Below are 23,252 nucleotides of genomic sequence, written 5' to 3' on the forward strand. Positions count from 1 at the left end.
TTGCAGAGGATGGGAGGCTGAGCTTTGAGGGAGGTGGAGGTTGAAGTATCTCTGATGGGCCTGTTTCTCATTGTTTTTCCGATTAAAAGTTGTTTCTCCACAACTGCTCCTTGTCTGTGTGGGAGAGGGAGGGAGCACAGGGGGCACTGGAAAACAGGGCCCAAGAGGGGCAAAACCAAACCCCACGGAGCCCCAAATTCCACCCCACAAGCTCCAAAGGGAACGGAGCCGCCCCAGGGCCGAGCCCCATCCCCAGCAGAGCAAGCAGGGGCAGGAGGGGGCTCCCCTGTCCCCAGGAAGCAGCCCTGGACTAGCAAAAGCCCCAAGGAACATCCCAGTGATGGTCCTTGAGCTCCCTCACACCTCCTTGCAAACAGCACACCCACCCCAGAGAGCCCTCAACTCTCAAGTTATCTGCAAAGGCTTTTATTAACTTCAAAATCATTAAAAAGTGGCCAAAGCCCCAGCTCAGGGCTGCCACGGGCCCGGCTGTGCCACAGCCGAGGCATCTCGGGTTCATTCCACAAGCGAACCTCTCAGCAGTACAGCACACACCGAGCGCTGCATCCCCACCTTCATGGCCTTCTCCCACCTCAGAAGGTTCAAACATCCCTCCGTCGGGCACTGGCTGTGGCCCAGGCCTGGACTTTGGCTCAGAGGCCGACAAGGAAGGGCAGATTGAGGGTGTTGGGGATGCGCAGCTCATCCAGGTGCAGGGGGGAGGCAGCGAAGGGCAGGTGCACAGGGAAGACGTGGCTAGTGTCCACCAGGAGCTGCCTGGGTCTCTCTCCATACTGGTCCTGCAGTTGCTTCTGCAGGGGAGGACAGGAGAATCACAGAAACACTAGGTTGGAAAAGACCCACTGGATCATCGAGTCCAACCATTCCCATCAATCGCTAAGCTATGTCCCTGAGCACCTCATTCCCCTTTTAAATTCTTTCTTTTTAATTCTTTTAAATTTTAAAGTCTTTTAAATTCCTTCAGGAATGGTGACTCAACCCCCTCTCTGGGCAGCCTCTAACAGTGCTCAATGACCCTTTCTGTGAAATTTTTTTTCCTAATGTCCAGCCTGAACCTCCCCTGGCGGATCTTGAGGCCGTTCGCTCTCGTCCTGTCCCCTGTCACTTGGTAGAAGAGCCCAGCTCCCTCCTCCCCACTATCTCTTCTCAGGTAGTTGTAGAGAGCAATGAGGTCTCCCCTCAGCCACCTCTTCTCCAGGCTGAACAACCCCAGGACTCACATCCAAGGCTGCCTCAGAAAGGAGGTCCGTGTAGGACAGATCTTCCCCCAACACTACGACCCTCTTACCTCAACGCTGCTGATGAAGCTGGGGCTGATGCGCTCCTCCAACCCATCCGCTGGGGTGTAAGCCCGGAGGATCTTGACTACCTGGAGGAGATGGTGGGTACCAGAAGCAGGGAAGAGACTGGCAGCCCTAGTGCGCCCAGAGAGGTCAAGGAGCATCACGACCCAGGAGGCAGCAAGCTCCAACCCCCCAGTACCTGCTGGGGCGTCAGCACCGTGCACAGGCTACAGAGAGCTCCAGCATCTTCCTTTGTCACTTTTTTCACCTGCAGCAGCTGGGTAGCCTGGAGCAGGGGCTCCAGCACCTCGTGTGCCCCACTCTGCTGCAGCCCCTCTGCGCGCAGCCACTGCTCCAAGCGGCTGATGTTGTACCTGCCAAGGGGAACCAGGTCAGGAGGAGGGCACAGCTCGTAGCCCAGCTCCCCTTGTCCTGCTCGGGGACCCACCTGAGCTGGATGCCACGGCTCCAGGAGCACGTGTCCTTCCTCAGCAACAGGTAGTTGAGGGTGGTGCCACTGATGAGGAAGAGGAGCTGGCGCAGAGCCTGGTGGCCCACGCTGGGGAACAGCCCATAGCGCTCCAGCGCAGCTTGGAAGGAGCTCAGCTGCTGCAGCAGCTCAGGCAGGGGGTGGGCAGGGGTTGATGAGGAGCGGCGGTGGCCAGGAGGGCAGGAGGAGGACAAGCCCTGGATGGGCTCACTCTCCAGCATTGCAGCAACTAAGGGAGAGAGAAAACTCATCATAACGAGCCAGAGACCTTGCATCATGCCTCAAACAGCCACTACACTGCTCCCTGGCTGTGTCCCAGCTGGGGCTGGAACACCTCTGCTACTAGGACAGGCTGAGAGAGTTGGGGTTGTTGAGCCTGGAGAAGAGAAGGCTCCAGGGAGACCTTAAAGCAGCTTCAAGGGCTGAAAGGGGCTGCAAGAAAGCCGGGGAGGGGCTTTTAACAAGGGTCTGGAGTGATAGGGTGAGGAGGAACAGCTTTAAATTGGAACGCCAAAGATTTAGATCAGACAATAGGAAGAAATTCTTCAGGATGAGGGTGGGGAGGCCCTGGCCCAGGTTGCCCAGAGCAGTGGTGGCTGCCCCATCCCTGGAGGGGTTCAAGGCCAGGTTGGATGGGGCTTGGAGCAACCAGATCCAGGAAGAAGTGTCCCTGCCCTGGCAGGGTTGGAACTGGATGGTCTTTGAGGTCCCCTCCAACCCAAACTGTTCCAGGATTCTATGACAGAGGTGGCTCCCCATGGATAAAGCCCAAGGTCCCCAGGCTGCTGAGCCTACTTTAGCTCCCCAGCCACCTCATCCAAGACAAGAGGCTCAAGGAGCACATGGTCCCTAATGGAAGGGGCCCCCATTTCAGAGCCGACCTTCTCCCCAACTCTAGGTGCAGCCTCTGTAACAGAGCAGGCAGATCACACACAGCACAGCGCTCCCTCCCTCCCTCCACCAGCAACCCCCAGGTGCCCTCCAAGCCCCCAGGCTGTACCGATCATGGGTTTGAGGCTCTTCTCAGCTGTGCGGATGAGCTGCTGGTAGAGCTGGACAGCCAGCACACCCAGGCTGCAGCAGGAGCTCTGGGGGTCCACGTTCTGCAAGCGATGCTCGTTCTGCCGCGCCGTGTTCTCCTGCCAGTATCTCTGAGGGTACAAGCAGGTGTGAATTCATGGTATGAATGTTGTGTTTGTCCTATGAATCTATGATCCTTCTTAAGGGTCTGTTCTAACTCAGGACATTCATCGAGTCATAGAATGGTTTGGGCTGGAAGGGACCTTGAAGATCATCCAGTTCCAACCCCCTTGCCATGGATCCCATTGTTCAAAGCCCCATAAACTTGGCCTTCAACACCTCCAGGGATAGGGCAGCCACCGCTGCTCTGGGCAACCTGGGTCAGGGCCTCCCCACCCTCATTGTGAAGAATTTCTTACTCATGTTTAATCTAAACCTTTCCCCTTCCACTCTAAAGCCATTTTCACTCATCCTGTCACTCCAGGACCTCGTAAAGAGCCCCTCTCCAGCTTTTCTGGAGCCCCTTTCAGTACTAGAAGCTGCTCTAAGGTCTCCCCAGAGCCTTCTCTTCCCCAGGCTGAAGAAACCTAACTCTCTCCGCCTCTCCTCATAGCAGAGGCGCTCCAGCTCTCAGATCTTCATAGCCCTCCTCTGACCCTTTCCAACAATTCCATCTCCTTCTTATGTTGGGGATTCCAGAACATTGCAGATGTTCTATGATCCAAAGTCAGGTCAGAGCCAGCAGCACCAGGAAGACAGATCCCCAAGGAAGTGTTGAGCAGTGTCAGCCCAGCACATCCCTGTCTACCCGGTTTAAGGGATGCAGCCCCAGATGTGGACAAACCCTGTCCCCATTAAGGTCCCACCCTTCCCAAGGAGTTGGTGGCTCAGCCCTACCTCATCCTGGCCGTACTGGCGCAGGCAGTTCAGGAGCCGGCAGGTGTTGGCGAGCCAGAGAGCCACCGTGTCAAAGTCACCACTGTGTTTCTGCGGGAGGGAATGGAGAGCGCTGGGGTCAGCAGAGGCCTGGCAGTGACACCAGCAAACCCTCACACCCCATGGTAGCTCCATGAGTGACACCAAGCTAACCTGATGAGGGCTTTGGGGGTGCAGAGCTATCAGAGCCTCTCACAGCACCCAGGAGCACCCCTCACCCTCGGAGATGCTCAGGCTGGACGCAGCACACTACACCCTGGGGACCATCCCACCTCAGCCAGCAGATCTCCTGCTCGTCAGCCCAACCCACGCCCCCAAGCCCAGCACCTTCATGACCCTTTTGATGGCATCAATGGCTGCATCCAGGAGTGAGCGGGCTCTTGGCTCATCACGGCAGTGGTCCGCATGCCGGAAGCACAGGAAGAGGATGTAGGCTGGCAGGTCTGGGAGCGCCCCAGGGCTCTGCGGCTTGTAGTCTGCAGGGGAAAGCAGGGCAGGTGGCATCCTGGCAGCTACAGAAAGCTGGTTCTGAGCCAGACAAGATGCTGCCCCAGCAACACTGAAAGGAGGAGCTCACACAGAGACAGGCAAGGAACCCTAACAAAGAGCAAGCTTGGGTAAGGAGTCTCCATCTCTCCAAACCCTACCTGTGATGATGGCCTTGATAATGCGCCCTTCGTCCTCTATCCTCCATGCTAACATGGCCTGGGACAGCCCAGCCAGGGGCGAGACCACGGGGGACCGGGATGGGACCACGGCAGACACCAGCTCCTGTGCTGGCCTGACAGCATCTCTGTTCACTGGGGGAGAGGAGCACAGGTCACATCCTGCTGTGTCCTGGGCTGTAGGACACAGATCAGGTCCCCTCAGCTCAGTTCAAGCTGATGCTCCCTAACGTGTCTGGGAAAGACTCTGCTCCCCACGTTGAGGTTAGGTGATGCTCCAGCTTCAAACCAAGCTGGGAACCTTCTAGCCAGCCCCGTACCTCCCTACCATGCAGGCACTTGCCTGTGAGCTCCTGGATCTGCTTCACATACACTCTCAGCTGCTTCTGAAGCTTCACCGTGGTCCTCTCCTGCTTCTCCAGCCTCTGGGTCAGCTCCTGGGCAGAAACAGCCCCAGCAGGGCTCAGTCAGCCTCCCTCAGCTGGGCATCCCCACCAGCACCCACCAAGTGGAGCAGGGCTGGGAGGATGCAGCCCGCACAGCTTCCCAAGAGGCTACTTCAGCTCAGCACAAGGCAAGGGCAAGCCAACCCACCCACCTTACCCAGTTCTCCTCCTTGAGCCGCAGGACATGGTGCTGCAGATCCTCCTGCCCCTGTTGCCGCTGCAGATCCTGGAGGAGGGCTGTCTGCTGCTGGCTCAGCTGCTTGAGGGAACAGATGTCAAGGTGCAGCCCTTCTACCTCCTCGTCGTGCTGCTGCTTCTCCTCCTGCAGCTGCCTCACCAGCAGCCTGCAACACACACAACCCCAGGGAAACTGAGGCACCAGTCTCCTTCAGCTGCCAGACCCCAGCCCTTGGGGAGGCTGAGGAGGGATTTCTGCCCTGAAGCCTCGGAGCTGGGAACATTCCCCTTTCACCCAGCTGAACTAGCAGAACATCTATCTCCCCTGCAGCTGCACTGAGCATATTCAGCACAGCCCAGGAACAGCCTGCACCAACCCTACCCTTTTCACAAGCTCCTGTTGAGCCACAGGCATCCAGTCCACTCATGCTTAGAGCAAGGTGGGATGCACCAGCCACACAGGAACACGCAGCTGGGAAGGGAAGGGGAGCCAGGGCTGCCCCGCAGCCAGCTGGGCAGCAAGGGGCTGCTCTTGCTCTCCCAGTCCAGTTAGGGTTAATGGTACCAAGAGAACATAAGGAGGTGGCTACTGCAAAGAGGAGCTGCAGCTGCAACCTTCCCTGGAGGGGCTCAAAAGCCATGTAGATGTGGCACTTGGGGACATAGTTTAGTAGATAGGGTGGTGTTGGGTTGACAGTTGGACTGGATGAGCTTGGAGGTCTTTTCCAGCCTTAATGGTTCAATGGTTCTATAAATCCAAGTAATGGCTGACTAAGACAGCAGCAAAAGCCCCACCACCAGCGGCATGGATCCATCAACCCACTGTAGGGAAGGCAGCCTTAGCTGGGGAACATCTCCCTGGGACCACACTCACCTGTTGGCTACCTGCACTGCATCATATGCATGCTTCAAGTCATCATCACCTGCCACCTTCTCCAGGCTCCTGCCCAGCCCCAGCATCTCAGATAAGTTCTGTAGGGGGAGGAGAGCAGGATGAGGCCAGCCCCACCAGCCTGGATCTGGCTCTGCTTCACTGCAGCGGGGCAGGGACTCACCCTGCGCTTAAGGAAGCTCAAAGGTTTCCTCTCCTCTGACTCCACAGGGGCCCTGGATCGCTGCAGCTCCTCCCGGGTCCGGGCCAGCTCCTTGTTGACGGCTTCGAGCTGCCCCACGAGGAGAAGATAGGCCTTCTCAAAGGGATCCTGGCCCCCACTGCGGTTGAGCATCACCTCACCGCTGGGCTGTGGCCCCTCTGGCACCGGCTGCACAAGATCCTCTAGCCCCTGGGTGCAGAGACAGGATTGGCACAGCAGCCAGTGCTGGGCACCAGCACCAAAACACCCACAGACACCCCTCATGATGGGACCAGAACCCAGCCAGGAGCCCCAAGGCACAGCCATCCCCATAGCCAGGTGAAAGGACAGCCAGTCCCCTTGTCACCCCCACCCTTCTGTCCCCACCATTGTCACCACTAGCCTCAGCCTGCTGGTCAGAGCTATCTCGCGAGGGAACTGTGGACATGGAAGACAAGTAGCTGCTCTCCGAGCCAAAGAAACTCTCCGATGAAGGGGACCGTCTCAAGGTGCTTTGCTGAGTGGAGAGAGAAAAGGACAAGGTTGCTCCTCACACCCAGAGCACATCAGCTGGGGCAGAGTAGCAGCAGCCTTAGGAGGATCCCCTTGGCTTGAAGATCTCACAGCTCATGAGCTGGGGAACCCACTTCTCCCACAGAGGGTGACCCCAGAGCAGCCAGCACTGCCTGCTCCCCCTCAATGATCCAAGAGAGAGGGATTGGCCTGTCCTGAGCTTCCCCACATCCATGCTAGCCACTCACCCTGTGGAAGGCCACCTCATCCTGCAGGTTCTCATAGCCCTGCTCCAGGCGGGTGTAGTCCTGCACCAGGCTCTGGTAGCGTGCCTGCTCCTCCTCCAGCTCCTGCTGCAGCCCCCGGCTCTCCTGCGCCGCACGCTGGTTCTGCTCTGCGAGGGGGTGGACACAGCAGGGAGTACAGAATCATAGAATAACCAGGTTGGAAGAGACCCACTGGATCATTGAGTCCAACCATTCCTATCAAACACTAAACCATGACCCTCAGCACCTTGTCCACCCATCCCTTAAACCCCTCCAGGGAAGGTGACTCAACCCCCTCCCTGGGCAGCCTCTGCCAGTGCCCGATGACCCTTTCTGTGAAAAATTTTTTCCTAATGTCCAGCCTGAACCTCCCCTGGTGGAGCTTGAGGCCATTCCCTCTCGTCCTGTCCCCTGTCCCTTGGGAGAAGAGCCCAGCTCCCTCCTCTCCACAACCTCCTTTCAGGGAGTTGGAGAGAGCAATGAGGTCTCCCCTCAGCCTCCTCTTCTCCAGGCTAAACACCCCCAGCTCTCTCAGCCACTCCTCATAAGGCCTGTTCTCCAGCCCCCAAGCCAAGCCAGGACCCACACCAGACCCAGAGGAATGAGCTAAGGACCCCTTTTTACCTTCCAGCTCCTGCGATTGCTTTGACACACGCTGGAGCAGAGCATCCCTTTCCTCCTCCAGCTGCAGCTTCACTGCTTCCACCTCTGTCAAGCGCTGCAGGAAAATAGAGGCACAGGTAGAGCCTTGGCTACCAGAGGTGTCCTCCAGGAACCACCCCATGACAGGAAGCACCATGTGCTGCCACATCCCTGAAGAACCCCAGCAAAACAAGAGCAGACAGACCTGCCTGAGCTCCTTGGCCTCCTGGTCCAAGCTGCTCTTCACACTGTGCATCTCCACCTCAACTAGCCGCTCCTGCAGCTGCTGGACCTGGGCGTCACGGGCCACATCCTCCTTCAGCTGCTGTATCTCCGCCCGCAGGCGCTGCACCTCCTCAGCATGAGCAGTGTTCAGCCCCAAGAGCTGCTCCACCAGGCGCTGCTTCTCCTGGGCCTTGGGCCAGAGGGCAGAGCATGTCAGGAAGGTGGCCAGGAACAAGGACATATCCCCATATCTCCCATCAAGGGGAGCCCACACATACTCAGGCTGCCCGTGCAAAATGATACCTCATTTCCCATCTGTTTGGAGCTCTGGTCCTCCAGTATCACCTTGGAGAACACTCAGGTCTGGGAGAGCAGCTCATCATGACACGTCATCCCACATGGAGCTACACAAAAGCTTTGCTACGGCTTTACAACCCAATATCCACCTCCATATCCTGCAGGATTTTCTAGCTTGCCTTCTCCCAGCCCTCAGAGTCAGGATCATACCACAGGAGCCCTCCTTCCCCCCACCACAGACACCCCCAGAAGTGGAGCAGTGGCTGCCAAAGCAGAGATGCTCACCCTGATGGTGCCAGCAGGTGCTGGCAGCAGGAAAGCAGTGGAGAACGTGCCATGTTCACCCCACCTTGCTCACAGAACGGTTCCCAGCACATAACACCATGCTGCAAGGCTGCACCCAACCAAGAACCCAAGAGGGTGCTCAGCCCATCTTCAAGGCCATCAGCTCTACTTATTGTAGAACCATTCGGTTGGAAAACACCTCAGAGATCATCAGCTCCAACCACACCTGTCTATTACTAAATCATGTCCTCAAACACCTCATCTGCCCATCTTGTAACACCTCAGGGGATGGGGATTCCACCACCACCCTGCGCAGCCTCTGTCAGGGCTTGAGAACCCTTTCGGTGAAGAAGATTTTCCTGATGTCCAAGTTAAACTTCCCCTGATGCAGCTTGAGGCCATTCCCTCTTGTCCTAGTGCTTGGGAGAAGAGACCAACACCCACCTCTCTGCAACCTCCTTTTAGGTAGCTATAGACAGCGATAAAGTCTCCCCTCAGCCTCCTTCCATAAGGAGCATAGAAAACCTAGTCATAACTCCTGCCTGGGGACACATTGAGCAGGGTCAGCTCCCACCCCAGGGCCAAGAGAGGACTGAAGACAAGAGCAGGCATGGTTTTGGCTGCACAGGGACTGCTACAAAGAGGTCAGCAAGAAGTGGTTGGCAAAACTCAGCTTCCTTCACACCCTGGAACGCATGAAGGGCTGAAGCCAGCACCCACCTGCTCATCCAGCCTACACTGCAGCTGGATGACCTTGATCTCCATGCCCTTGTGCAGCTGCTTGTAGTGCTCGACCGAGCGCGCCTCGGCACGAAGCCGCCGCAGCTCCCGGCACGCCTGCACCCGGCGGTAGCAGCACTGAAGGTAGATGACAGCCCCGCGCAAGCGGGAGTAGCGGCTCCTGGCCAACCAGCCCCTGACAGCAGCCTGGATGACCACAGCTTTCTGGTGCCACACCATCTACAGAATCACAGAATCACAGAATCAATCACAGAATCACAGAATCAATCACAGAATCACAGAATCAATCACAGAATCACAGAATCAATCACAGAATCACAGAATCAATCACAGAATCACAGAATCAATCACAGAATCACACACCAGGTTGGAAAAGATCCATCACATCGAGTCCAACCATTCCCATCAATCACTAACCCATGTCCCTCAGCACCTCGTCCACCCGTCCCTTAAACCCCTCCAGGGAAGGGGACTCAACCCCCTCCCTAGGCAGCCTCTGCCAGGGACCAATCACCCTTTCTGTGAAAATTTTTTTCCTGATATCCAGCCTGAACCTCCCCTGGGGGAGCTTGAGGCCATTCCCTCTCGTCCTGTCCCCTGTCCCTTGGGAGAAGAGCCCAGCTCCCTCCTCTCCACAACCTCCTCTCAGGGAGTTGGAGAGAGCAATGAGGTCTCCCCTCAGTCTCCTCTTCTCCAGGCTAAACAACCCCAGCTCTCTCAGCCGCTTCTCATAAGGCTTGTTCTCCAAAATGGCCTGTTCTCCAATCCCCCCAGGTGGGATTGGGACACTCGCTGCCCTGACAGGCTCCTACCTGTCGGTAGAGACGTCGGGCAAACATGCCCCGGGCAAAGGCTTGGATAGTGATGACAGCCTGGCGTGTGCAGAGGTAGGAGCGCCGGGCCAAAACCATCCTCAGGGTCTTCTGCAGCATCACAGCAGCTCTGGTCCTTCGGAGCATCCTGACAAACCTGCAGGGAGGGCAGGGAGGTCAGAGAGGATGAGCAAGAGGTGCCCAAGCCCACAGGAAGAAGAGAGGAGCTGGGCAAGGGGCACCCGAGCCTGAGAGCAAGGGCAAAGGAGCTGGTCAAGGGGCACCTGAGCCCACAGGGAGGGCATAACAGCTGGCAAGGAGCACCCAAGCCTGAAAATGAGGGCAAAAGAAGCTGGGCAATTTGTGCCCAAGCCCACAAGGAGAACAGCAGGTGGGCAAGGTGGGTTGCCCAAGCCCAAAAGTGAGGGCAGAGGAGCTGGGCAAGGGGGCACCTGAGCCTGCAGCCCAGCCCATGGTGCAGAGATGCCCCAAGTTCAGTTCTGGGCCCCTCACCACAAGAAGGATGTTGAGGCTCTGGAACAAGTCCAGAGAAGAGCAATGAAACTGGGGAAGGGGCTGGAGAACAAGAGGAGCATCTGAGAGAGCTGGGGGTGTTTAGCCTGGAGAAGAGGAGGCTGAGGGGAGACCTCATTGCTCTCTATAACTCCCTGAAAGGAGGTTGTGGTGAGGAGGGAGCTGGGCTCTTCTCCCAGATGGGAGAAGCTCTTCTCTGATGGGAATGGTTGGACTGGATGACCCAGCGGGTCATTTCCAACCCAGTGATTCTATGCCTGCAGCCCAGCCCGTATCACAGGGACTCCCCAAGGCAGAGCCCAGCCCAGAGCCCAGACAACCACAAGGCTCTGTCTCAGCTCTCTGCAGCTCCCCCCAAGCCCCGTTGTTCCCCTCTCACCTCCGGGCCAGCATGCCCCGGGCGTGACGCTGCAGGCAAATCGCCGCAGCCCGTGCCCGTGCAAAGTGCCTCCGTGCCAGCCAGCCCCGCAGATGCTGCTGCAGCAGGGTACAGGCTGCCCTGAGGCGCTGGCACCTCAGCTCCTCCAGGTGAGCCACTTGACCAGCCCGGAAAAACACCTTCCTCTTCCCACATTGGTATTTGTTGGGGTCCTGTAGGCAAAGGTGGAGTCACAGTTCCAGAGATAGAGCATCACTCCTGGAGTGTGCTTTTCATGTCACTGATGCCCCATCCAACATCCCTAGAAGCTGAGCTCCTCCCCATCTCCCAGCTCAGATGTTTCTGTGCCCCAGTGAGCACCCACACATGAGAAGAATCATCTGCAAGGGATCTTCTATAGCTTTAAAATGGGAGGGAGAAGATTTAGATTCGACATTAGGAAGAAATTCTTCACTATGAGGGTGGGGAGGCCCTGGCCCAGGTTGCCCAGGGAAGTGGTGGCTGCCCCATCCCTGGAGGGGTTCAAGGCCAGGTTGGATGGGGCTTGGAGGAACCTGATCTAGTGGGTCCATGGCAAGAGGGTGGAACTGGATGGGCTTTAAGGTCCCTTCCAACTCAAACCATTCTACGGTACCACAACTGCACCCCCAAGCAGGACCCTTACTTGGAGCAGCCTCTCAAGAGCAAGGCTGCAGATCTGCTTCACATCAGTGCTCATCAGCTCCTCTCTGCTCACCAGAGCCCGGTACCTCTCCAAAAACTCTTGGTACGACCACCTATGAGGATAGAGGAGGTTCAGAGCTAAAGCTGGAGGAGGAAGAGCACCCAGAGTGCTACTGAAGAAGGGGGGTACCTGGAAGGGTAGCCCGAGGCACTGATCCGGATGGTCTCCAGGACCCCACAAGCTCGCAGCTGCTCCACTGCTCGCCTAGAGTCAAACCTGGGCCAGAAAAAGGGCTGATGAGCTAGAATAGGTCCTAGCCAGCTTGGCACGCTCCAAGCAATCTGAGACCAGGGACACAGACTGGAAGGACAGCAGTGCCCCCCAGTGTCCCCAGCCCCTCCAGCAGCCCTGGCGAGGCACTCACACAAAGGGCTGTTTGCCATCGTTGGGTTTGATGCAGCGGATGTAGTGTGAGGTAGTGCTGCCCAGCATCTCCATCAGCTTCTTCAGGGAGGCTTTGAACTGCAGAAGACAAGGCAAGCGTGGTCAGGGCCAGCAGGAGCATCTTGGGGCTCATGGGATTCCCTGGGCCAGGACACACATGGGTCCCAGCCCCAGCACACATTATCCCATCCACCCCATACCTGGCTGGAGATGGATTTCTTCATCTTCTGGCTACCAGGCAGTGACCTGCGGCTGAGGCGACCAGCCATCCTGGGCCCGCTGGACCTGCGGGACTGCAGGGACATGGGGCCGTCGCCGTCCTCCAGGAAAAGCTCAGCGAGCAGGGCAGACTGCGCAGAGCAGAGCTGTGAGAGCCAGGCCTTGCAAAGATCACCCAATCCCAAGAGAGCCATCACTGGCAGAAGACAAGACCACAGGCTCCACAGAGACCAACCCGCTGTGCAACCCTCTGCCCTGCTCCAGCCCAGATGTGCCAGATCCAGCTGTGCCCAGCTGCTGCTTCCCCCAGAAAAACCTAAGTGCAAGCCACAAGCACCTTCCCAGGTGTCCTCAAGAGCCCGCCAAGATGTCCCTTACCTTCTGCCAGCACCACGTGCAGGAAGGAATGGAGAAGTGACAGTGTTACAGACCTACAAGCAGCAGGACCCTCCAAGCCCCCTCCACAGGAACATGGCCAAGGTATCACCCCAAGATGGGGAAGCTCAAGGCAGGGGAACATGATGAGGAGCACCCACACCTATCTTGGGGCATCCTGACCAGCACTGCATGGAGCTGTGCTGGCAGACCGTGTACCACCTCCACCACCAGCCCTCTCCATCCCTAGGCTCCTGGGGCCACATGCCAGCCAGGCTCTGCCCCCTCCAGCCCCTCCTCGAGGTGGTTCTCACCTTGCTGGCTCGCAGCTGTCCCACCAGCTCCTCAGGGACAGTGTCCCGGTTCTTCTCCACAAACCCCTCACACTGGTATTCCACCTGGCAGGAGACAAGGCGAGCACCAGCATTAGCCTGCAGCTCCCCAGATTGGCTTGGCACAGCAGGGCTTTGCTTGGAGACACTTGGAAGAAATCCTTGCAAGAGTCAGAACTGGTGGTGGCCGCACTGCCCCGGCTCCTGCCCTTGTGCGAGGCTGTTGATGGGAACCATCACAGCCAGAGATCCTGTATCGTTTCCCTCAAGAGTTGCAGCCCAGCCCTCAGCAGCAGAAGCCACTTCCCAGCCTGGGAGGGTGCAGACAGCGGCCACAGCTACTCAGAGCAGGAGTTGCCACCACCAGCTCTAGAGAGGACAAGCTGAGTACCCATGGGTGCAGAGCCACCGCTGAGCTCTCCCTGGCTGCACTACCACAGCTTTCCCTACCTTGCCAGCAAAGTGGCAGACAATGAAAGCATCCGTGGGCCTCTTGGGCTTCTGGAAGTGGGAGCTGCCCAGGTGGGTCTGGTAAAGCTTCTGGGCCCAGCTCCCATCACTGCCTGTGGGCATCTGAAAGGCAAACAGGTCAAAAAGAAGCAGTGGAGGGGATCTGGGTGGCCACAGCAGTCTGCTCCCAGCATCCCTTTCACAGAATCATAGAATCACCAGGTTGGAAAAGACCCACTGGATCATCGAGTCCAACCATTCCCATCAATCACTAAACCATGTCCCTCAGCACCTCATCCACCCGTCCCTTAAACACCTCCAGGGAAGGTGACTCAACCCCCTCCCTGGGCAGCCTCTGCCAGGGCCCAATCACCCTTTCCATGAAATTTTTTTTCCTGATGTCCAGCCTGAACCTCCCCTGGTGGAGCTTGAGGCCATTCCCTCTCGTCCTGGCCCCTGTCGCTTGGGAGAAGAGCCCAGCTCCCTCCTCCCCACAACCTCCTTTCAGGGGAGTTGGAGAGAGCAATGAGGTCTCCCCTCAGCCTCCTCTTCTCCAGGCTAAACACCCCCAGCTCTCTCAGACGCTCCTCCTGTTCTCCAGGCCCTTTCCGAGCTTCGTTGCTCTTCTCTGGACTCACTCCAGAGCCTCAACATCCTTCTTGTGGTGAGGGGCCCAGAACTGACCCCAGGATTCGAGGTGTGGTCTCACCAGTGCCGAGTCCAGAGGGAGAAGAACCTCCCTGGACCTGCTGGTCACACCATTTCTCATACAAGCCAAGATGCCATTGGCCTTGGCCAGCTTAGACTACTGCTGGCTCATGTTCAGTTGCTGTCAACCAATACCCCTCGGTCTTTCTCCTCCAGGCAGCTTTCCCACCTTGCACTCCTCATTCAGCAGGTCCAGGATGCCCAGACGGCCCTCAATGAGCTCAATGCATGGCTGGTTGTCACAGAAGTCAACAAAGACCCAAGGGATCTCCTCAGTCACGTACTCCTCCTGCTCCAGCTTGAAGACGTGCTGGAGGGCAGGGAGAGCAGAGTCAGGAGGGGACAAAGGTGGCTGCACCCAATGGTTTGGTTTCCTTAAGACACCTGAGCAGCCCATCTCCTGGAGCAGGAGCCCTTTGGAAGAAAGAAGGGACCATGCCCAGATCCAGTAGCCTCCCAGACCCCGTGTTTGCAGGAACTGAGGTACCGGCCACGCTTAAGGCAGAGAACACCAAAAGCAACAGCAGGGATACACAAGTCCCACCCTCACCAGCTCCCAGCAAGGAGATGCATCCAAGTTGCACCCACCAGGTTGAAGAGCTGCTGCAGCTTCTCATTGGCATAGTTGATGCAGAACTGTTCAAAGCTGTTGAGCTCAAACATCTCAAACCTGTGGGCAGCAGAGACCTGCCTGAGGCTGCTGGGCAGAGCCACCCTAGCCAGCCACAAGCTCCAGACACAGGCACCCAACCAGCACCACCAGTACCCAAGAAGAACTGCCCTGTGTCCCAACTGGGGCAGCTGGTGGCTGCAGACCCAAAGCCATAACTGATGTAGAAACAGGACCACGCTCTTCCAGGCAAGCCAGACGAGGAGAGCAGCTCTTACCCATAGATATCCAGGATGCCAATGGAGGTGTGGTGGCCCTCCGGTGACCGGAGAGCACGGTTGAACCTGCTCACTATCCACCTGAAGACCTGCCCATACATGTGCTTGGCCAGAGCATCCCTGGAGTCGAGTGCCTGCTGCCTGGAGAGAGGCTTCAGGTAGGTCTCGCCCGCAGTGACCAGCTTGCGGTGGCAGAGCCAGCGCGTCACCTGCGACGCCTCGATGCCCAGCAGCGTGCAGAACAGCCCTAGGGCCTCATCAGAAGGCTGCAAAGAGACAAGTTGTCACCATGGTGTTGCTGAGATGATGTGACTCCTGCAGCCCAGGGGCCAGCTTGGGATGTAGGATGCAGGCACCACGCTCCTCCCCACCTCCACCACGCAGCCGTCCCCGCGGCGATCCTTCCCTCTGACCACCACGTTGCCCAGGTGCAGGATGGCAGCGAGGATGGTGAAGAGATCCAGCTGGTCAGCCTCGGGGACACCTGTGGGCACAGCACAGGCCTGAGGGACTCCCCAAGCTTCCCCCAACCCACTGCTGGTCCCAACCCCTGCATCACACAACCAGGAGTAGGAAACGGAATAGTTTAGGCTGGAGAAGACCTTTAAGATCGAGTCCAAACATAAATCTTACACCTAACTCGCAACCTGTGTTCAGTTTTGGGGCCCTCGCTCCAAGAAAAACATTGAGATCCTGGAGTGAGTCCAGAGAAGGGGGAAAGAGCTAGAGAACAGATCTTACAAGGAGTGGCTGAGGGACCTGGGTCTGTTTAGGAGAAGAAGAGGCTGAGGGGAGACCTTATCACTGTCTACAACTGCCTGAAAGGAGGTTGTAGCAAGGTTGGTGTCTTCTCCCAAGTGACAGGATGAGACGAAATGGCCTAAAGCTGGTGTCAGGGCAGGTTCAGATTGGACATTAGGAAAAATTTCTTTACTGAAAGGGTTCTCAGGCATTGGCAGAGGCTCCCAGGGAGGTGGTGGGGTCACCATCCCTGAAGGGGTTTAAAAGATGAGCAGAGGAAGTGCTCAAGTTTCATAGTGGACAGGGATGGTTTGGCTTGATGATATCAAAGGTCTTTTCCAACCTCGGGATTCTACGACTGCCAAGCCCACCACTAAACCAGATCCCTAAGCACCATGTCTACGTATCTTTTAAATCCCTCTAGGGATGATGTCTCCACCACTTCCCTGGGCAGCTGACAAGCCTTCCAGTAAAGCAGTATTTCCCAAAATCCAGTCTAAACCTCTACCGGCACAACCCGAGTCCATTAATTGGCCAAGAGACAGCCAGGCTCCCCAGCGCTGGCATGTCTGGCATCAGCACTCCCACAGCATCATCGAGGCGAGGGCAGTGGGACAACCAGCCCTGCCCGTCCCCCTCCCTGCCCAGGACGGTACCCAGAAGCGAGAAGGCATTCCGCGTGCTCTCAAAGTCAGCTGCATCCTTGCTGCTCTGGGCAGTGGCGCATCGGCCCTGGCAGGTGTAGTGGAAGAACTCTGCCCCACCTGTGAGCAAGACAACAGGCTATGAACCAACACAACGCGTCCCACCATGCTCCCAACCACCCTCATCCCAATCCAGGTTGTCCAGCAGCAGCAGAGCCTTGTCCAGCACCCAGGAAATTGCTGGCACTTCCCAGAGGGGACAAGCTGGCAGCAAGATGCGCCATGGGGCTTGTTGGGGTCACATGGAGACACTCACGGAGACCCAGGCCCTGGAGCTCGGGCAGGGTGGCTGAGGCACAGAGCTGGTAGAAGATGTGGTAGTTCCTCTCCGCTTTCGCCTGTGGAGGAGGAAGAAGCCAGATCACCTGGGGCCACCCTGCTCCTCTGCAGCAGGGCTGCAGCCCCAGATTTGGGGACAAGGGACTTGTTGCTTTCTACGACTACCTGAAAGGAGGTTGTGGGGAGGAGGGAGCTGGGGTCTTCTCCCAGGTGACAAGGGACAGGACAAGAGGGAATGGCCTCAAGCTCTGCCAAGGGAGGTTTAGGCTGGACATTAGGAAAAATGTTTTCACAGAAAGGGTCATTGGTCACAGGCAGAGGCTGCCCAGGGAGGGGTTTGAGTCACCTTCCCTGGAGGGGTTTAAGGGACAGGTGGACAAAGTGCTGAGGGACATGGTTTAGTGATTGATAGGAATGGTTGGACTCGATCTCTTCCAACCTGCTTTTTCTATGTTTCTTCCCCTCTCACAGCTTGTCTCAGCAGTGCGGGGGTTGCTGCCATGCAGGATGCCCAGGAGGAGTACCCTCCCACCCCAAGGACTGGCGCTTCCACTCAGCCCTGTCCCCATGCCCCCCCAGAGACCCACCTGGAAGGTGACACGGGACTTCTCCAGTAGGTAGGTTTTGATGGTGGCCCCTATGACACGTGCTTGGCTAAAGCCAATCTCAATGTACTTCCCAAAGCGGCTACTATTGTCATTCCTTGTAGTCTTCGCATTCCCAAATGCCTGGTGGGGAAGGAGGGCAGGAGGATTTAGCTAACTCCAGATCTCCAGGTGCTCTGGAGAAGTTCAGTCCCTGCCACTCATTTTACAGGGCAGAGACAGGCACAGCATCTCAGCAAGGATACAGGCCATGAGGAGCACAGGGAGAGCCTGCAGGGACAACTCAGCTATTCCCATGCAGAGCTCAGGGACCCGAGGGGACACACCTCCATGATGGGGCTGGAGGCCAGCACCTTCTCCTCCATGCTGGAGTCGCTGAGGCAGCCCCCGACGGTGGTGAAATATCTCATGGCATACTTGGCCGACACAGTCTTCCCTGCTCCTGACTCACCACTGATGATGAGGGACTGATTCTTCCCAAACCTGCCAGAGAGGGACATGAGAGGAGGTTGTGGAGAGGAGGGAGCTGGGCTCTTCTCCCAAGGGACAGGGGACAGGACGAGAGGGAATGGCCTCAAGCTCCACCAGGGGAGGTTCAGGGTGGATATCAGGAAAAAATTTTTCATGGAAAGGGTCATTGGGCACTGTCAGAGGCTACCCAGGGAGGAGGCTGAGTCACCTTCCCTGGAGGGGTTTAAGGGACGGGTGGACGAGGCGCTGAGGGACATGGTTTAGTGATTGATGGGAATGGTTGGATCCTATGATCCTATGAGCTGGGGACAGCCTGTGACCCAGCAGGAGCACTCTCCACAGACATGCCACAGTTCCAGGGGGATCTTTAGGTCTTCCTCACTGCGATCCTGGGATGCTCCCGTGGAATACTCTCACCTCACCATCTGCTTGTATGCCTCCTCTGCCAAAGCAAAGATGTGCGGATCCATGTCCCCCATTTCACGACCGCTGTAGGCATAAATCACCTCCTCCTCATAGATGGGCAAGGGCTTGTAGGGGTTGATGGCAACAAGGACAATACCTGAAGGAAGAGTGTTCAAGGCTAGGATGGATGAGGCTTTGAGCAACCTGGTGCAGTGGGAGTTGTCCCTGCCCATGGCTGGGGTTGGAACTGGATGGGTTTTGAGATCCCTTCCAACCCAAACCATTCCATGATTCTATAGAGAGGGTTGTGCAGAAGTGGAAGGGCACCTGCCTCAGGGAGCCGTGAAGAAAGGGCACAGGATGGGGAGCAGGAGGGGGGCACAGGGCTCACCGCAGTAGGTGTAGATGGCATTGGCCTCCAGGAAGCGCCGGCGGAGCGAGTGCAGCACGGCCGGCTCATGTAGGTAGCTCAGGACCACCAGGTCATCAGCCCCTGAGAGGCAGTCGGGGTTGCAGAGAGGTGGCAGCTGGAATTCAATGGGGTAGGCGAGCGTCTGCAGGGATGGAGAAAGAGTGAGTCCAGACAAGAGCAATGAAGCTGGGGAAGGGGCTGGAGAACAAGAGGAGCGGCTGAGAGAGCTGGGGTTGTTTAGCCTGGAGAAGAGGAGGCTGAGGGGAGACCTCATTGCTCTCTCCAACTCCCTGAGAGGAGGTTGTGGAGAGGAGGGAGCTGGGCTCTTCTCCCAAGGGACAGGGGACAGGACGAGAGGGAATGGCCTCAAGCTCCACCAGGGGAGGGTTAGGCTGGACATGAGGAAAAAATATTTCACAGAAAGGGTCATTGGGCACTGGCAGAGGCTGCCCAGGGAGGGGGTTAAGTCCCCTTCCCTGGAGGGGTTTAAGGGACGGGTGGACGAGGTGCTGAGGGACATGGTTTAGTGTTTGATGGGAATGGTTGGACTCGATGACCCAGTGGGTCTTTTCCAACCTGGTGATTCTATGATTCTAAGTGCTGAGCGGGGGCAGCTAGGCCTACAAAGGTAGGATGGGTCTGTGGGGACCAGCTCAGACCAGTGGGGATTGGGCAGTCAAGGGGCACAGTGAAGCCACACAGACACAGGGGTCTGTGCTTCTGCTCCGACACCAGATGGAATGTATCCAGGCAATATTTGAGCCTCTCCACATGCTGCTGAGGCTCCCAGGCTGGTTTGGGGATGCAGAGGCAAGCTGCCTCCCCATCTGGGGACACCTTACCACGTAGCATGCCCAGGAGGGACCTGCTGTGCTGCACAGCTCCAGCCTTACCGAGCCATCTTCCAGGCGGAGATGGAGAACAGCATCTCCTTCCTTGTAGCTTCTGGTGATTTCTGCCACCTTCCAGACTTCACTACAGTCGGGGATCCACACTCGGGCACCCTGTAAGGACACAGGAGAGGGGGAACCTCTGCAGAGATCCACAGCCAGCAGGCAGGGAAAGCATCTGGCCACCAGCCCCTGAACCCAGCGCTCAGCAGCATCACAGTGGTGCAAGCCACGGACTAAGCACCCTTCTTGGTGCCCCACAACCCCTTGGCTCCCACAGGCAGGGGTCCAATCCAGCTGCTCTCCAGATGCCTGTGAAGCCAACTCTGCAGGAGCCCTGCTTCTCCCTGGCTCTGCCACCCACCCCAGGAACGACTGTCCACCATGAGGATGGGATCACAGCTGCTGCTGCTGCAGGGCAGGCTTTGGGAAGCACAGAAAACACCCTTGGTCCTGCTCTGCACCAAGCTGATGGACGTCATCTCAGCAGCTTCTGCCAGACTGCAGGGGATGGGGGCTGCTCCCAGGCACTTGGTGCATCCGCGCTCTCCAAGCAGGCAGAGATGAAGCCAAACTGCAAGCTCAGAAAGAGAGGTGGAGAAATCCTGCACTTAGGGCACAACCACCCTATGAGAAGTCTGGCTGGAAAGCTGCCTGGTGGAGAAGGACCCGGGGGTGTCGGTTGACAGAGACTGAACATGAGCCAGCAGTGGCCCAGGTGGCCAAGAAGGCCAATGGCATCTTGGCTTGGATCAGAAACAGCGTGACCAGCAGGTCCAGGGAGGTTCTTCTCCCTCTGGACTCGGCACTGGGGAGACCGCTCCTCGAATCCTGGGGTCAGTTCTGGGCCCCTCACCACAAGAAGGATGTTGAGGCTCTGGAGCGAGTCCAGAGAAGAGCAATGAAGCTGGGGAAGGGGCTGGAGAACAAGAGGAGCGTCTGAGAGAGCTGGGGATGTTTAGCCTGGAGAAGAGGAGGCTGAGGGGAGACCTCATTGCTCTCTGCAACTCCCTGAAAGGAGGTTGTGGAGAGGAGGGAGCTGGGCTCTCCTCCCAAGGGACAGGGGACAGGATGAGAGGGAATGGCCTCAAGCTCCCCCAGGGGAGGGTCAGGCTGGAGATTAGGAAAAAAATTCACAGAAAAGGTCATTGGTCCCTGTCAGAGGCTGCCCAGAGAGGTGGTTAATTCGCCTTCCCTGGAGGGGTTTAAGGGACGGGTGGACGAGGCGCTGAGGGACATGGGTTAGCGTTTGATAGGAATGGTTGGACTCCATGATCCGGTGGGTCCCTTCCAACCTGGTGATTCTATGATTCTATGATCCCTAGTTGCAGCTTTGTTTTCAGGCTGAGATGCAAGCACATAGCGTTTCCACAAACTCCCGGATCCGCAAAGCAGCAAGAGGGCTCCAACCCCTCATGCACCCATCTCATCCAGAGGGGCCTGAAAAACCATCCTGGTTTCGCTAATGTTGCAAATCCAGGGAAACTTGGCTTGCAGCAGACGTTTCCAGGCCTGCAGCACGCAGAGCGTATGTGTTAACGCATCATTTAAGTTGATCAAACAAGCACCGAATAGGCTGGAAATTTGGGGGAGGGGGATAGGAAGGGGCTGAACTTGGGGTTCACATCAAAGGAGGGATCAGAATCCCTAACGTGTAGCTTCACAGTGGGAAGAAAGGGGGCAGGAGGGGGGTCAGGCTGCAGGGGCCACGCAGCGGAGAAGCAGGGGGTGGAAGCTGTTGGCTTTTACGAGCAGCAGCCGCTGGAGGGAGCGAAAATTGTGCACTGTACAGCTTCCCAACACAGCACCGCTGGGATTGCAGCCTGAGGTTACAGCTGGACCAAACCCCATCCCTGCCAGTGCACCCAGCTCACTCCCCATCTCCCCGAGGAAGCACCAGGCTTGCAAAACTGGGAGGCAACCACAGGGCTCTAGGCGATGCCAGGAGCACGTCCAGTACAAGGACAGGCTGAGAGTTGGGGTTGTTCAAGCTGGAGAAGAGAAGGGAGACCTCCGAGCAGCCTCCAGTACTGAAAGGGGCTGCAGGAAAGCTGGGGAGGGGGTCTGGATCAGGGAGGGCAGGGGCTCTGGATCAGGGAGGGCAGGGATAGGATGAGAGGGAATGGGTTTAAACTGCAAGAAGGGAGATTGAGGTGAGATCTTGGGAAGAAATTCTTTCCTGTGAGGGTGGGGAGGCCCTGGCCCAGGTTGCCCAGAGCAGTGGTGGCTGCCCCATCCCTGGAGGGGTTCAAGGCCAGGTTGGATGGGGCTTGGAGCCCCTGATCCAGTGGGAGGTGTCCCTGCCCAAGGCAAGGGTGGAACTGGATGGGCATTAAGATACCATCCAACCCTAACCATTTTACGGTTTGTTCAGCTGCTTTGGTCCCAGCCTGGCCAGCGGTTTGGGACAAGGCAACCTGTGATGCCTTAAGCAGAAAACCGCTCCTTGCTTCACCTAGGTTGACACCTCAATCCCACCATGAGGATGCACCTCTGATCACCACAAATACTGGAACCCCCAGCCCCACAGGATAATGCTGAGCCCCCAGGAAGGAAAAAACACATTTCAGATCTGCCCTGCAGCCGTAGCGATCATTTTTGCTCCATAGCAGCAAAAGTAAAAAGCAAGAGCCTATCCATCTGCCTGCTCACAGCAGAAACATCAAGAGGCAGAGCTGGACCAAGGGGGAGGAAGGAGGATGTGAGCCAGGATCTGGGGGACAAAAGCAGCCAGGCCAGCAGAGCAAGAAGCAGGAGAGACCATAGAATCACCAGGGTGGAAAAAGACCAAGAGCATCAAGTCCAAGCATACCTATCTGCCACTAAACCACATGCCTAAGTACCTCATCTGCCCATCTTTTAAATACCACCAGGAATGGGGACTCCACCACCTCCCTGAGAACCTTTCAGTGAAGAAGTTTTTCCAAATGTCCAATCTGCACCTCCCCTGGAGCAACTTGAGGCCATTCCCCCTTGTCCTATCACCTGTCACCTGGGAGAAGATCCCAGCACCCACCTCACCACCACCTTCTTCCAGGCAGGTGAAGACACTGATGAGGTCTCCCCTCAGCCTGCTCTTCTCCAGGCTAAATGACCCCAGGGCCCTCAGCAGCTCCTCCCAAGACTTGTTCTCCAGCCCCTTCACCAGCTTTGTTGGCCCAGGCAGCACTAAACCCTTCCCACCTGTGATGAACATTCCCATCACGGAGCTTCCTGAGGGTCTGAGCGACCTGATCCAGTGGAAGGTGTTTCTGTCCACAGCCAGGGGTTGGGCCTGGATGAGCTTTAAGTCCCTTCCAACCCAAACCATTCCACAATTCTATGAGCAAATTAATTGGGGTGCAACTGCTACTGATGGACCCACAAGGGCAACCCCCCCAACCAGCCCCATGGTGATGCGCCACCAGGCACCCTGCACCCCAGGAGCTGCCACCAGGCTAGGCACCAGCAGAGAGGGGACCCTGGGGGACACCCAGACCACAGCAGCTTGGGGGGGATGCACAAGCCCCCCAGACTGGTAGGCAGGGCTCCCCCACAGCACCCTGAGGTGGAACAACACCTCCAGACCCCTCACCTGCACATACGGGTCCCCTGCAGCCATGGTGATCCCCTCCTCCACTGCTGCCAACACTCCCTCACCCTCCCCACAGCCTATTTATCACCGCTAATTGCCGCTAATTGGAGGGGGGAGGTTCCAGGTCCCCGCCCCACAGCCCCTCCCCGGGGCAAGGCAGCTCCTGGGGGGCTGGGACTGGTGCCCCTTCCACTGCAGCCCCCCAGGAGCCCCCCTAGATGGGGCATCCCAAGGGTCCCCACGCAGGGCGCCTTGAGTCCCCCCACTCGACACACCTCGAGAATCC

General features: G+C 57.3%; 1 protein-coding gene across 1 annotated transcript; it reads right to left on the bottom strand.

Annotated features, from left to right (window-relative positions):
• Positions 1-528: 528 nt before the first annotated feature.
• LOC138731666 (unconventional myosin-Vb-like) lies at positions 529-22,993 on the bottom strand. Its single transcript, XM_069877750.1, has 34 exons — positions 22,967-22,993; positions 19,396-19,506; positions 18,482-18,644; positions 18,103-18,247; positions 17,541-17,697; positions 17,197-17,337; positions 16,587-16,668; positions 16,283-16,390; positions 15,257-15,369; positions 14,886-15,151; positions 14,586-14,667; positions 14,167-14,307; positions 13,290-13,412; positions 12,822-12,905; positions 12,114-12,263; positions 11,894-11,991; positions 11,659-11,745; positions 11,470-11,581; positions 10,806-11,017; positions 9,893-10,049; positions 9,060-9,299; positions 7,738-7,947; positions 6,094-6,321; positions 5,913-6,010; positions 5,019-5,205; positions 4,744-4,852; positions 4,398-4,550; positions 4,078-4,226; positions 3,712-3,801; positions 2,795-2,945; positions 1,753-2,023; positions 1,504-1,678; positions 1,310-1,390; positions 529-812 (listed from the first exon to the last, which is right to left on the bottom strand). Exons 1-34 carry the CDS (start codon positions 22,991-22,993, stop codon positions 654-656), a joined length of 4,860 nt encoding a protein of 1,619 aa, XP_069733851.1. The 3' UTR covers positions 529-653.
• Positions 22,994-23,252: the final 259 nt, after the last annotated feature.

This window comes from Phaenicophaeus curvirostris, chromosome 28 (assembly GCF_032191515.1).
Source record: "Phaenicophaeus curvirostris isolate KB17595 chromosome 28, BPBGC_Pcur_1.0, whole genome shotgun sequence".
In the NCBI taxonomy this organism is placed as follows: Eukaryota; Metazoa; Chordata; class Aves; order Cuculiformes; family Cuculidae; genus Phaenicophaeus; species Phaenicophaeus curvirostris.

Bases quoted from the DNA above. Each gene is read 5' to 3' on its own strand.
- LOC138731666 (XM_069877750.1), bottom strand. From the start codon at position 22,993: ATGGCTGCAGGGGACCCGTATGTGCAG. The intron at 15,370-16,282 runs GTACCGTCCTGG...CTGTGCCCACAG, and splicing joins GAATGCCTTCTCGCTTCTGG to GTGTCCCCGAGGCTGACCAG. The intron at 14,308-14,585 runs GTGGGTGCAACT...CCTGCCCTCCAG, and splicing joins TGCAGCAGCTCTTCAACCTG to CACGTCTTCAAGCTGGAGCA.